The sequence below is a fragment of the Phycodurus eques genome, chromosome 7, assembly GCF_024500275.1.
Source record: "Phycodurus eques isolate BA_2022a chromosome 7, UOR_Pequ_1.1, whole genome shotgun sequence".
NCBI lineage: Eukaryota > Metazoa > Chordata > Actinopteri > Syngnathiformes > Syngnathidae > Phycodurus > Phycodurus eques.
This window is the reverse complement of record NC_084531.1, coordinates 1,117,317-1,131,615: the sequence shown is the minus strand read 5'-3', so window position 1 is coordinate 1,131,615 and position 14,299 is coordinate 1,117,317. Positions and strand designations below refer to the sequence as shown.

Sequence of the window (14,299 nt, the reverse complement as noted above, 5' to 3'; positions counted from 1 at the left end):
CAGCTCCACCGTCAGCGCCTCCAGCAGAAGAATCTCCGAGTGAACCTAAAGCCTCGACGAGTCAAGTGAGAGCCTCTCCTGCGCCAACAACGCAAGCCTCTTCGCCTCTCTCACAAGGCAATGTTGATGAATGTTAATTACTCTATAAGGTTTCATAATTAAACATTTAAGCAAATACGTGTACCGTTGTAATCTTTGTCTCAAATATGTATAGTATAGTATATAAATACTGTTTACCTATTTTAAACATTCTGGTACCCACGTACACGAAAATCCTACTTTGCGGTTTCGCGGGGGGGGGGGGGGGGGGGTTCTGATCCCCATCAACCGCGAAAAGCGAGGGATCACTGTATAAATAAATTTGCTTTTCTACAATGTAACGGAAAATCAGCTATATCGGACAACCCGCCCACCCCGATTCGTCCGTTCTATCGAGGTTCGACTGTATTTAAAAGTTTAAGAAGGACATTTCAAAGTTTCCCAACGTTTTAACAAACCAAAATGCGAAGAGCAAATTCAAGAATGTGACCTGTTTATCAGGGATATCACCAGAGTGAAGAGCTCCGAGTAGAGTCCTGATGCCATGGCCTCCAAGCACTCCAGAGCTGTGACCTTCGAGGCTGACGCCACAGACAAGACAAGAGAAAATTACAAAACACACGACCACTTCTCAAAGAGTTGCTAAAGAACTCCAATTGATTTCATTTTTACGATGTAAATCGAAATGTATTTTGCCCCTGGTTATCAGAAACAAAGGTTGTCAAATTGCAATGCTACAAGAAAAGGTTTTTCAGTCATTCCCTTATTATCACATCAGCAGCTTATTCTGAGTATTTTTTCTTCTTCTCCTTACTTTGTTATACCAATATGTAATTTCCAGGACTATATTTGGGTAATACATTCACAGTCGCAATGCAATATTTCCTACAGAACACTTAATGCAACCAAATAAACAGAACATGAACATAATTTAAATTGTCACTCCAGCCACAGTGGTATTAAAGGGGACACCTTACGGGAAACAAACTATTCAATTGCTTGTATACAAATTGTTCAGTGGCTGGCCAGCCATAAAGTGTGGAATTACACAACCAAGTTAACATGTTTGTGAGCTGCCAAATCGTGTCTCTAAGGAGGCCTTTTGGATATTGGTGCAGTTGTGGCATCCGACTCGTCTTTTGTGACATGGAATCACTATTAAATTGCAATTCGGCGGCATGGCGATGATGTGCCATTTCCGCAAGTAAAAATGCAATCAATGCTGATGAGGGCAGTTCGAAGAGGATGATAAGTGTGCTATAACTCTTGATCCTTGAAGTATTTGACTGAGCATGTCACATGCATGTTATCAAGACACCTGTATTAATTGTGTGTCCTGTATATTTCACATGGTACAACACCCGTAATGCAACCATCGGTCAACTGATAACCCACATATTTAATTAAGTGCACTGAAGGGAAACATCTATTTTGGAAAAGCAGAAAAACTGACACGTGCGGGGGAATAAAAGAAAAAAAAAAAAAAAAGATAGGATCAATGACGGTAGTTAAGAGTTTGTACCTGAGTCACCTTGGCCAGTTTCATCTGGTCCTCCTCTGAATGAGGTGGAGTGTTTCATGCCTACGGCCTGGTTCTTGAAGATGGACGAAGACAGCTCCTCTAAGGTGCATCCTAGGAGGTATGCTGCCTTCTGCGCCCATTCGTGGCGGGCAAACTGCCTGCGTCCAGCTAAAATGGCAATAAATGAATAAGACGTGCACTTCAAAACTAATGCGTAGTCGGGACTGAGAAAGAATCAAACAATGAAAAAAGGAAGGATGAGGGAGTGAGATGACAAAGTTGATGCTTATTATCTGTCCCACTGAAAGATACTTCTCATACACACACACAACATAGATACTTACATATATACATATACAGCACATATACATATATACTTACAGTGGGTACGGAAAGTTTTCGGAGCCCCTTAACTTTTTGCACTCTTTGTTATATTGCAGCCATTTCCTAAAATAATTTAAGTTCATTTTTTCCTCATTAATGTACACACAGTAACCCATATTGACAGGAACAAAAATTGAATTGTTGAAATTCTTGCAGATTTATTCAAAAAGAAAAACTGAAATATCACACGGCCGTAAGTATTCAGACGCTTTGCTCAGTATTTAGTCGAAGCCCCCTTTTGAGCTAATACAGCCATGAGTCTTTTGGGAAATTATGCTGATGATGTTTTTCACACCTGGATTTGGCGATTTCGCTGCCATTCCTCTTTGCAGATCCTCTCCAGTTCTGTCAGGTTGGATGGTGAACGTTGGTGGGCAGCCATTTTCAGGTCTCTCCAGAGATGTTCAATTGGGTTTAAGTCAGGGCTCTGGCTGGGCCATTCAAGAACAGTCACAGAATTGTTCTGAAGCCACTCCTTCATTATTTTAGCTGTGTGCTTAGAGCTGCAAAGCTGAACCGTGAACCCATTTGATGTTGGACTCATCGTCTTGTTGGAAGGTGAACCTTCGGCCCAGTCTGAGGTCCTGAGCACTCTGGAGAAGGTTTTCGTCCAGGATATCCCTGTACTTGGCCGCATTCATCTTTCCTTCGATTGCAACCAGCCGTCCTGTCCTCGCAGCCGAAAATCACCCCCACAGAATGATGCTGCCACCACCATGCTTCGCTGTTGGGACTGTATTGGACAGGTGATGAGCAGTGCCTGGTTTTCTCCCCTTCGAATTAAGGCCAAAAAGCTCTTGTTCTCATCAGACCAGAGAATCTTATTTCCCACCATCTTGGAGTCCTTCAGGTGTTTTTTAGCAAACTACATGCGGGCTTTCGTGTGTCTTGCACTGAGGAGAGGCTTCCGTCGGACCACTCTGCCATAAAGCCCCGACCGGTGGAGGGCTGCACTGATTGTTGACTTTCTAGAACTTTCCCCCATCTCCCGACTGCATCTCTGGAGCTCAGCCACAGTGATCTTTGGGTTCTTCTTTACCTCGCTCACCAAGGCTCTTCTCCCCTGATTGTTCAGTTTGGCCGGACGGCCAGCTCTAGGAAGGGATCTGGTCTTTCCAAACGTCTTCCGTTTAAGGATTATGGAGGCCACTGTGCTCTTCGGAACCTTAAGTCCAGCAGAAATGTTTTTGTAACCGTGGCCAGATCTGTGCCTGAGCTCTTCAGGCACAGTCCCTTTGACCTCATGTTTCTCATTTGCTCTGACATGCACTGTGACCTGTAAGTTCTTATATAGACAGGTGTGTGGCTTTCCTAATCAAGTCCAATCAGTATAATCAAACACTGGACTCCAATGAAGGTGGAGAACCATCTCAAGGATGATCAGAAGAAATGGACAGCACCCGAGTTAAATATGTGCCAAAGCAAAGGGTCTGAATACTTACGGCTGAGTGATATTTCAGTTTTTCTTTTTTAATAAATCAGCGAACATTTCGAAAATTATGTTTTTTTTCCTGTCAATATGGGGTGCTGTGTGTACATTATTGAGGGGAAAAAAACGAACTTCAATGATTTTAGCAAAAACAGTCACTTATGATGTCGTGGTCCACTCGCCTGACTTTGGTGCAGGCAGCGTGGGTTCAGTTCGCACTCAGTGACGGTGTGAATGTGAGTGCGAATGGTTGTCCGTGTCTGTATGTGCCCTGCGACCGACTGGCGACCAGTTCACGGTGGAGTCCGCCTTTCGCCCAAAGTCAACTCCAGCGCCCCGCGACCCGAACCGGGATAATAAGTGGTGTTGATGAATGGGTGATTTTAGCAAATGGCTGCAATAGAACAAAGAGTGAACAATTTAAGGGGCTCTGAATACTTTCTGTACGCACTGTATATATTTCATGCAGCATCTGTTAAGTTTCACACATATATCTGCTCTTAGAGTCTGTCTCTAACAATCTGTCTCATGAGCCAGTAAAAAATATTTTTCAGTTCAAGCTGGTGAACAGGGAACAAGTTTACTTTCAAATAATAGAAAATTACACCAACAGTGTCCACAGCAAAGGGAAGAATAAAAAAAAAAAATAAGCAGGTTCATGTGACAGGTCAGAGCTCTTTGTCTCACACAAGAGAAAATTGGAATATGAAAGCAAAAAAGCATCAAAGAGGCAAACAAGGAGGAAAAAAGGGCCAGGAGATAAAGAGAACAAAAGGGGCGCGCATAAGCAATGAATATGAAACTGACTCAAGGCCTGATAAAGGCGATAAGGATGGAAATGCAAAAGACAAAGGTTCAACTAAAGTGCTTTGAAGTGAAAAAGCCAAAAGTGTGTGTGTTGTTTTCCCCTATTACCTTCATCTCCATCTGCATTTGATATGGCGCAGCATGCAAACATGCAAGTAAAGACAGGTGGGTTAGAGAGACAACATAATTGATGGATTCATCAATTCAGTCACAAGCAAACATACACATTCGTGTTCGAGAATGTCACTAATGCCTCGCCAGTAAACCATCACCAAAGAAAAACATTTGAACGGTCAAGAACACAGTTAGTTCTGCCAGCCCAGCCACACTCAATGTCATTTTAATTGCCCAGAATATTGTATTTTGTTCAACAGTAAACGACACCAGCTGAAAATCACGATCAATCGATGATCGGATCGGGACATCCCTAGGACTGACCTTTTAGGAAGTTAAGTGACAGTATTTGTACACATAACTCACTCTGATTTATATTTCCAAGGTCCAACAATGACTGAGCACAAATTACACCCAACAATGAGACGCTGCTGCTCGGAATCTAACACAGTTTTAAGCCGAGTGCCAAGCGTCTTGCTAAGCTGACAAACAAAGAGGGGATCAAGTCTGAAAGAAACAATAAGACGGACTACCTTTCGTTGCTCCGGCAGCCCCCAAGTGGTAAATGGCTCCCAAGATAAGCCAGAGTGCCTTCTGTTCTTCACTAGAAACGCCCAGCACCTTCATAGCTGCCTGCAGCTTCGTAAACTGCTGCGACGCTCGCTGTTTATCCTCGGGCTGCATAAGACAAACTTTTGTCAGCAATATGTAGAAACTACAATGTTGCAGACACACACAGCAGTATGCATACTGTCGATCCTGTATGTGTGGATTTTTATATCTGATACGTTCAGCCAGAAGAAGAAGAAGAAGCTTGATACACAGTCATTACCTTTGACTGTGGAATGATGCCAAAAGTGCTGTTCTCAGCCAGGTGGTTAAAGTGTAGCTCGGTCCTATAAGAGAAAGTATGAGGTGAACAGATGTTGTACTTCAACTAAATTGCTGTAGATTTAACCTGATTCTGGCAGAAAATAGCCAAATATGGACAAAGCAGATACAAAACTGGGTCAAATAGAAGTAGCTGTCAGAGGAGAGGGACCTTTTCTGGACACCCCTATGACAAAACCATGGTCTTTCTTTTTATTTTATGAACTTTTATGACACTTTTATACCAAGTCGATGTTAGAGAGCTCGAAATAGGCAAAATACGGGACCTTTCAAGGGACACTGTGTCGGAATCACTCCCATCTAGCGTTCAAATTGTGTATTGCATCCAACCGATTCGTGTACTCTCGACCCTAAGTTTTCCAAACACGTATTGCAATTAACAGCAGCTGTTGTAGCTAAAAAAAAAAACTCAAAGAAAAACAACACTGTTTAACAAAACCAAATGAAAAAAGTTACCTTGAGGCTAGTTTAGGCAGTGTTAACTTATTTGTGAGGAGAAAGCTGGCAACTTCAGTTTCAAGATGGCAGACTGTCATGGCGCTCCCGTAGAAATAAATCTAAAACGCTTCGCTGAGGCGAATGTATCAGATTATTACCAGGGGTCATAACAAACCAATGATAACAAATGCATCAACGCAGACATCGGTTTTGGTCAGCAAAAAACTGAAAATGTTACACAGTGTCCCTTAAACGAAAGTCACAGATTAAGAATAAGACAAATGCATGCTCTATACCAGGGATGGGCAATTTATATGATGGAGGGGGGCGCAATTTTTCATCAGCACTACCAGGGGGCATCACAGGATCCTGCACTTCCTAACCAGGTGTATGACAAAAGACAAAATATGTGCATGTCTGTTTTTTTATTTTTTATTTTATTGAACCATGTACACCACAGTATATTAATATATATAATGCTCAAATGCATGTATAGCAGATCAGATTTAAATACAACCAAAAAATAACCACATAATGTGATTTATCTTTTCCAGAGCAAAGGACTCTCTTACATCAAAATTATCATTCAAAGATGGCACAAAACTGCTGAATAGCAAACTAACTAAGTGCAACAACTGGTTTTGCGCATTTTTTAAAAAATTGTTTTACAAAAATCAACTCACTCAAAGTTTTAATATTATACGATGCATGTCCTGCATGTCATATACTGTAGGACAGTAAATTCACTCTGCGTTGTTGAAGGAGCCCTGGTGCATCTCCCCCTTCCTGCCTCTTGTTCAAGCCATCACTATTAACAGCATTAAATATGTCCATGTTTTTGGAGGACACAAATTTGAGTAGCGCCTCATGCATTTTTGCAGGAAAAAATGTGTTGTTGTTTGTGTACTTTTGACATGAGATCGCCACGAGAGCAGGCCTTGGCAGCTTCAGTATACTTCACGCATTTACCTTTGATTCCCAGCAATGCTTTGCTCAATGAAATTCCTCGAAGCCGTCCGGAAGTCTTTCTCCATGGCCTCACCGAACTCCTGCCATGCCCGGGTTTTTGCTTCAGCGACCACCAAAGCTGCATTCCGCTTGGCCAGCCGGTACCCATCAGCTGCCTCAGGAGTCCAACAGGCCCGATAAAACTCGATAAAACTCCTTCTTCAGCTTGACGGCATCCCTCACCGTTGGTGTCCACCAACAGGTTCGGGGATTGCCGCCACGACAGGCACCGACCACCTTACGGCCACAGTTCCGGTCGGCCGCCTCGGCAATGGAGGCGCGGAACACGGTCCACTCGGACTCGATGTCCCCCGCCTCCCCCGGAACGTAAGCAAAGTTCTGTCGGAGGTAGGAGTTGAAACTCCTTCTGACAGGGGATTCTGCCAGACGTTCCTAGCGGACCCTCACAATACGTTTGGGCCTGCCACGTCGGACCGGCATCTTCTCCCACCATCGGAGCCAACTCACCACCAGGTGATGATCAGTTGACTGCGCCGCCCCTCTCTTCACCCGAGTGTCCAAGACAGTCCGATGGCACGACCAGAAAGTCGATCATCTAACTGCGACCTAGGGTGTCCGGTGCCAAGTGCACGTGTGGGCACCCTTATGCTTGAACATGGTGTTCGTTATGGACAATCCGTGATAAGCACAGAAGTCCAATAACAGAACACCGTTCGGGTTCTGATCGTCTGGGGGGGGGGCCTTCCTCCCAATCCCGCCCTTCCAGGTCTCACTGTCATTGCCCACGTGAGCATTGAAGTCCCCCAGCAGAACAATGGAGTCCCCAGCGGGAGCACTCTCCAGCACCCCGTCCGAGGACTCCATAACAGTAAAGTTGATCAGTTTGAACATTAAATGTCCTGTCTTTGTAGTGTATTGAATTAAATATAGCTCAAACATGATTTGCAAATCATTGTATTCTGTTTTTATTTATGTTTAACACAACGTCCCATCTTCATTGGAATTGGGGTTGTATAATAGGCTAGCCTTTAAATTTTTGAACATATAACCTGCTACCTATTCTTCTTGATGGAGAAGACCTGGTGGAATCAGTACTCAGCAATGTATGCCATCTCGTCGTGAATGGTGTTATTCCAACTTAAAACTGATCAGCTATGGTCGAGGAAGCATTTTTTTATCACTTTCAAAACTTAATCGAGGGCCGCTCTGAGTGTGGCCGCTGGCCCTCGCCAAGAGAGCGAGGAGCATGTGTTACAGAATCTATTTGGCTCCAGAGATACTAGTACATTCACCTCAGGGTGCTGTCAGCCCCAGCCATCATGTAATAGAAAACGTTGAAGGTTGACTCATTCTCCGGTCGTCTGCTCACCCTCATTTTCTCCAGCAGCATTGTCTAAGCAGAATAAAACAGCAGGAGCCACTTTTCGTGAATTGACGTCGTTCCTTAATTGATTTGTAACTTTTTGCACAGTATATGTGGGTGTTTTGAATGTTGCTTTTGTTACCTGAATTGATGCAGATGCCACCTGTCCAGCTTGATCAAAGTCAAGCGACACCACATGTGAGAAACGACTGGCATTGGCATTCATAGCGGTGAACGTGTTACCGAAAGCCTCAAGGATGGTATAGACTGCTTGCCACTTCTCCACTAAGTGGCATGAAAGGAAATTTATATTTTTGAACATAGAAATCAGATCAGTACACATACACATTGTAAATCATCGCAACTTTAGTCACAATGAGAGGTGAATTGTGTTTTGTGTTCTTGACAATGCATAACGCATGCTCACCAGAGAAGATTTTACCGGTGCTACCAGCAACAGAAACCAAGTACTGGACTAGGTGCTGGCAATTGGTGGTTTTGCCACTTCCAGACTTTCCTAGTAGTACAATTGACTGGTCCTGCCTTGTGGTGAGAAGATTACGGTAGGCCGACTGGGCCACAGAGTAGATATGAGGAGCCGAATCCTCGCGCCGGCACCCTTTAAACATGTGCATCACCTAACAGGGAGGTGGAAAGGAAAATACAGTATCAGTATATGACATTTTGTGGATGCCTAAATTGGATTGGATGAAACACAATAAAATCACCTTGGGGAGCAAGAAGGTAAAACTAGGAAACAGAAATACAGCCGATGTACCATTTATTTACCAATGGCCATGCCAAACAAACATGGGCTTTTTTTTGGGGGGGGGGTCACATTTAAGGGTGGTGTGGTGTGAAACAGTGGTGTGAAAACGTTTTAGTATTAGTCAAAGAGAACACAAACAAACAAAGGTTTGTGATTTATCATACCTGAGTTCAATTTCTCAAGCCACAACTTGGCCTGATACGGCCACACTTTTTCTCACTCAACAAATCACTTCAATAAAAATCTTTAAAAGCTAGCCATCATTCCGGGCTCATCATTCTAAAGAAATTCAGGAACAAATGAGACGTAAAGTAACTGAGATCTATCAGTGTGGAAAAGGTCAGAAAGCCATTTCTAAAGCTTTAGGAATCCGGCAAACCACCGTGAGAGCCATTATCCACAAATTGTGAAAGCATAGAACAGTGGTGAACCTTCTCAGGAGTGCTCGGCCAACCAGTATTACCCCAAGACCGCAGCGACGACTCATCCAAGAGGTCACAAAAGACCCCAAAACAACCTCCAAAGAACTGCATGCCTCACTTGCCTCAGTTAAGTTCAGTCTTCATGTCTCCACCATAAGAAAGAGACTGGTCAAAAATCCTTAAGACTTTTGGGAAAATACTCTGTGGTCTGACGAGACAAAAGTTGAACCTTTAGGGAAGGTGTGTGTCCCATTACATCTGGTGTAAAAGTAACACCACATTTCAGAAAAAGAACATCATATCCACAGTAAAATATGGTGGTGGTAGTGCGATGGTCTGGGGCTGTTTTTCTACTTCAGGACCTGGAAGACTTGACGTGATAAATGGAACCACGACTTCTGCTGTCCTGAAGGAGAATGTCCGGCCATTTGTTCGTGACCTCAAGCTGGAACGAATTTGGGTTCCGCAGCAGGCCAATGACCCAAAGCAAACCAGTCAGTCCACCTCTAAATGGCTGAAGAAAAACAAAATGAAGACTTTGGCGTGGCCAAGTCAAAGTCCTGCTATGGCATGACCTTAAAAGGCAGTTCATGCTCAAAACCCTCCAATGTGGCTGAATTACAACAATTCTGCATCGATGAGTGGGCCAAGATTCCTCCACAGCGCTGTAAGAGACTCACTGCAAGTTTTAAGTGTCTACTAAGGGTGCCCCAACCAGTTATTAGGCTTAAGGTCAATCGCTTTTTCACACAGGACCATCTAGGTTTGGATTTTTTTCGCCCGTATTAATGAAAACCCTTGATTTAAAAACTGCATTTTGTGGTTACTTGTGTTGTCTGTGACTACTATTTAAATGTGTTTGATGATGGAAAACATTTAAGTGTGACAAACATGCAAAAAAAAAAAAAGAAATTAGGAAGAGGGCAAACACTTTTTTCACACCACTGTATATAGGGCAAGTTTGACTTCCCGGATATATTTGTCAAAGTTACCTTTTCTGAATACATGGAGGCTGTACTGACAGGGTTTATGACCACCATGTTGGGTCCGGCATAGGAGTGGATGAGGTTTCCCCCATAGCGCTGCCTCAAGCAGTGCATCACACTGGATTCATTAAGATAGAGCAGCGAAGCCAGATCCTCTGACCGATCGTATGATGGCGGGTTGGCCTGAAAGAAGTAGGTTGAGTAAGAAAAGCAATTCCACAATTTCCTCCATATCAGTACTTGTAGATGTAACAGCCGAATACTTCTATCCATATAAAATATGTGCAGCAGCATATAAAACACTATCAATTTAGAAACGTTGACATCTCATTCGGACCTGAAATGTGTAACGTGCAATTTTCAGTAACACTACATTTGTGGTTATGTGGCGTAGTTAACACAATCCAGTGTTTCGGAAATTCAAGTTTTGAAATTCCTTTGGTAGGCAATATGAACTGCCTCTTCGATATGCATTTCTAAATCTAAAGTCCTTATCACAAACCTGCTAGATTATGGGCTCGAGTCAGAGTTAGTAGATATGCACAATTGAAGCATATCTCCTTTCTAACAAAGGAGAGCTGTATTTATGATGTAGTCAATTTAATGCATACAACTTCCAAGGAAGTTGGCTGTTCGGTCCCTGTACGACCAGTGTCAGAGTTTGGTCCGCATTGCCGGCAGTAAGGCGGACTCGTTTCCGGTGAGGGTCGGACTCCGCCAAGGCTGCCCTTTGTCACCGTTCTGTTGCAGATGATGTGATTCCATTTGGCTTCATCAAGTCGTGAGCTCCAACTCTCACTGGAGCGGTTCGTAGCCGAGTGTGAAGCGGCTAGGATGAGAATCAGCACCTCCAAATCTGAGACAATGGTCCTCAGTCGGAAAAGGGTGGAGAGCCCTCTCCAGGTCGGGGATGAGATCCTGCCCCGAGTGGAGGAGTTCAAATATCTTGGGGTCCTGTTCACGAGTGACGGAAGAATGGAACGGGAGCTCGACAGGCGGATCGGTGCAACGATGCGGACTTTGTATCGATCCGTTGTGGTAAAGAAGGAGCTAAGCCGAAAGGCAAAGCTCTCGATTTAACAGTCAATCTACATTCCTACCCACGGGCTGTGGGTTGTGACCGAAAGAACAAGATCCCGGATACGAGCAGCCGAAATGAGTTTCCTCCGCAGGGTGTGCGGGCTCTCCCTTCGAGATAGGGTGAGAAGTTTGGTCATCCGGGAGGGGCTCAGAGTAGAGCTGCTACTCGTCCGCATGGAGAGGAGCCAGATGAGGTGGCTCGGGCATCTGGTGTTGCGGGCACGTCCCACCGGGAGGAGACTACCGAGAGATTCGGGATCCCCTCGGAAGATCTGGAGGAAGTGGCTGGGGAGAGGGAAGTCTGGGCTTCCCTGCTAAAGCTACTGCCCCTGCGACCCAACCTCTGTTAAGCGGAAGAAAATGGATGGATGGATGGACTTCCAAGGACATATATCTGTCTAGTTTTCCATTTTAAAAAGACACAAAGTATCTGTCATTACAACCTCTCAGTCTTTTGCTATAAATAGCCTTTGTAATCACGACAAAAATATAGCGTTATAGCGGGAAACACTGCAGAGAGATAAGACAGCCATTTATTTTTCTCCTTGATGCTTTTTCTCACCTTTTCGATATCGTCCTCATCCACTTCAATGATTGTCCCATCATGCTCTAGTTTGATTTTCACCTTGCCTTCTAGCAGGGAGCCAGGATCTGTCTTTACCACTGTCGCTGAATGTAGAGCAAAGAGGACAATAGTTAGACATTAGCTCGCGTACATTTGTGTGGGTCATATACACACTGAAGTTGTCACCCACCACAACGAAGGAACTACATGATGATGAAATGGAAATGAAATGAAATGAAACCTTTAACATTACCTTTTAAAATCATGACTACAATACAATAACGTCTCAGAGAGTAGTGGTCTTCCAGTTTCTCCCATCGAGTTCAAGTTGCAACACCAAGGAAAGAAAGAAGACGCGAATCGAAGAAGAACAAGTAGACGAAAACGAAGAAGAACCCGGTGAAATCTTTTCACCAGCAAAGATGACTTGGGCAGAGGTGTATAAAACTGCAGATTTCAAATGAATACAAGGTCACCACGAAGGGAGCAACACATAGTGCATTTCATGGTGTCTATCATGCATAATAGTTAATTTTGGTTCGACTTGATTTCAATTGCTAATGTGCATTATGGGGCATATTCTCCCATTGGTGCGTAAGTCAGTATTTTACACGCCTGGCTTGCGCCTTTTTAAGTTACGCTGATTCTGCCATAATGACCTCTGACACACCCCTCGCGCGTACCCAACCAGCGCAACGCAAAGAGAGGCGTGACTCATTGAAGTATCCAGATGGGTAGAATTCCTGGAATGTGAGATTTTTCCTGAGACGTCAAAGCCTTTGAAATCCACTCAAAGACTATGTCCCACTTTAAATGTGAAATGAACCCTCGTAGAGGAAACGGAAGTTAATGGTCACCTGTGCGACGCGAGCACCGTTCGTCTAACAGGCTAAGGGCCATGTGTTTTTGTGTTCTTTAATCTCTATATTAAATATTGTACAATATATGTAACTGAGTCATAACTAGGGTTGGGCATCGAGAATCGATTGGCACCTGGACTAACATTCTGGTTTTCCCGGAAATTTCCATTTCCAGTTTCGAATGCCGACAGTCCGCCGACGCCAAAGAAGTGGCGAAAACCAACGAAGAAGCGGCGAAAGCCAACGAAGACGGGGCAGAAAGACATGCTTGTGCCCAAAGACGTATAAAACTGTGTCTTAACTATGTTAAAATAAATGACGAGTAAGCTCTGTGCAACACTTGGATGAAGATTATATTTTACAAATGAGGCTTTCACGATGTGTAGAAGTCTGACATGCTCCCTCCCACTCCAAGCCTCTGCCTACACAGCGCGGAACTTCAGTCAAGTCAATTGGGTGAGTGAAACAAAAATATGTCTATGCCAACACCGGTGGGTTGCACACTTGCACTGATGTTTTTTATTTTTTAGCATTTATTTTAGTCTTCAAACCAACATAAGAGCTGATGACAGACACAAAAATTAAATATAAATTACTTTACCGGACTGGAAAGATAGAAGAAGCTGTCACATTCCAAGTTTAACATTGAGCTAAAACGTCACCAAAGGTCAAACTAGCAACTTTATATCACAATAAATTGGGACAAAATTCACAAAATCGTCATATATCATATATAACTATTTTAACGATGCTATATTTAACTTTTAGCAGAAACAATAATTCATGAATATTAAGTCAATTGGGTTGGTTCCACACATATTGCCTTTTATTTTGTAGGTTTGATATTGAAAATCAAATTACAAAGTACCTACAGTCAAATTTTCATTTTAGTTTATGCTGCGGGCTGGTAAGAAAATGGATGTTCATAATTTGCACACCCTTTATTTAAACCATACAAACTTTTTTGACCGAGACCCCTAAAAGAATCAGAATCGAGAATCGTTTGGAACCGGAATCGAAATGAGGAACCGGAATTGCGACCGAAATCGCGAAAATCGAAACGATGCCCAACCCAAATCATAATACTGTGCTTATGAGTGTCAGCAGCACCCCTTGGAGGTTAGGAGCACGTGAGCGAATCAAAACGTGCAAATATGATGTTTCACCTTCCCGGGACGCGAGACTTACTACAGTCTCCGATTGAAATGACAAATACATTTAATTTTACAACTACTGAGCTCTACGACCGAAATACAGTGGTATATATTTATAATTTACTCCTCGAAGTTAAAAAAAAAAAAAAAAAAAAAAAAGGATTTTTTTTTTTTAGACCATAATTGGATATGCTATCGCCGCCATGTGCAAAGCATTCAGGGAATGATGACGTAGAATGGCTGTTGTAAAATTGTTACGTTGCTGCTCTCTGCGGAGCTAAGCTAGCCATTTGCGAACAACTTATCGTCAGCGGAAAGATTTTAAAATGCCATACTGCGCCACTTTTGAATGCAAATTCCAATCAGGACGGAATGCAAAAAAGGAGGTAAGCATTCATATAACTTTCCCAAAGAGAGAAAGTTGAGGAAACGGTGGGACCAAACATGTCGCTGCAATCGGAGTTCTCTTTCAGATGCATGTAACGATATTTTTTTTGGTTTATATTC

The 14,299-nt window shown here is 43.3% G+C and overlaps 1 protein-coding gene across 7 annotated transcripts in view; it reads right to left on the bottom strand.

Moving 5' to 3' along the window:
• The window catches only part of myo18ab (myosin XVIIIA b), a 144,760-nt gene that overhangs the window by 76,361 nt on the left and 54,100 nt on the right, over positions 1 to 14,299 (bottom strand). For 6 of the 7 annotated variants that reach the window (XM_061681855.1, XM_061681854.1, XM_061681858.1 and 3 more), the window contains 10 exons: positions 11,776 to 11,882; positions 10,140 to 10,316; positions 8,384 to 8,594; positions 8,099 to 8,241; positions 7,886 to 7,986; positions 5,128 to 5,191; positions 4,829 to 4,973; positions 4,290 to 4,301; positions 1,562 to 1,729; positions 530 to 620 (listed from right to left, as the gene is read on the bottom strand). In XM_061681855.1, the coding sequence (XP_061537839.1) occupies positions 530 to 620; positions 1,562 to 1,729; positions 4,290 to 4,301; positions 4,829 to 4,973; positions 5,128 to 5,191; positions 7,886 to 7,986; positions 8,099 to 8,241; positions 8,384 to 8,594; positions 10,140 to 10,316; positions 11,776 to 11,882 (1,219 nt within the window). The remainder of the gene's footprint in view (positions 1 to 529; positions 621 to 1,561; positions 1,730 to 4,289; positions 4,302 to 4,828; positions 4,974 to 5,127; positions 5,192 to 7,885; positions 7,987 to 8,098; positions 8,242 to 8,383; positions 8,595 to 10,139; positions 10,317 to 11,775; positions 11,883 to 14,299) is intronic. The other variant, XM_061681856.1, reaches the window with a different exon arrangement.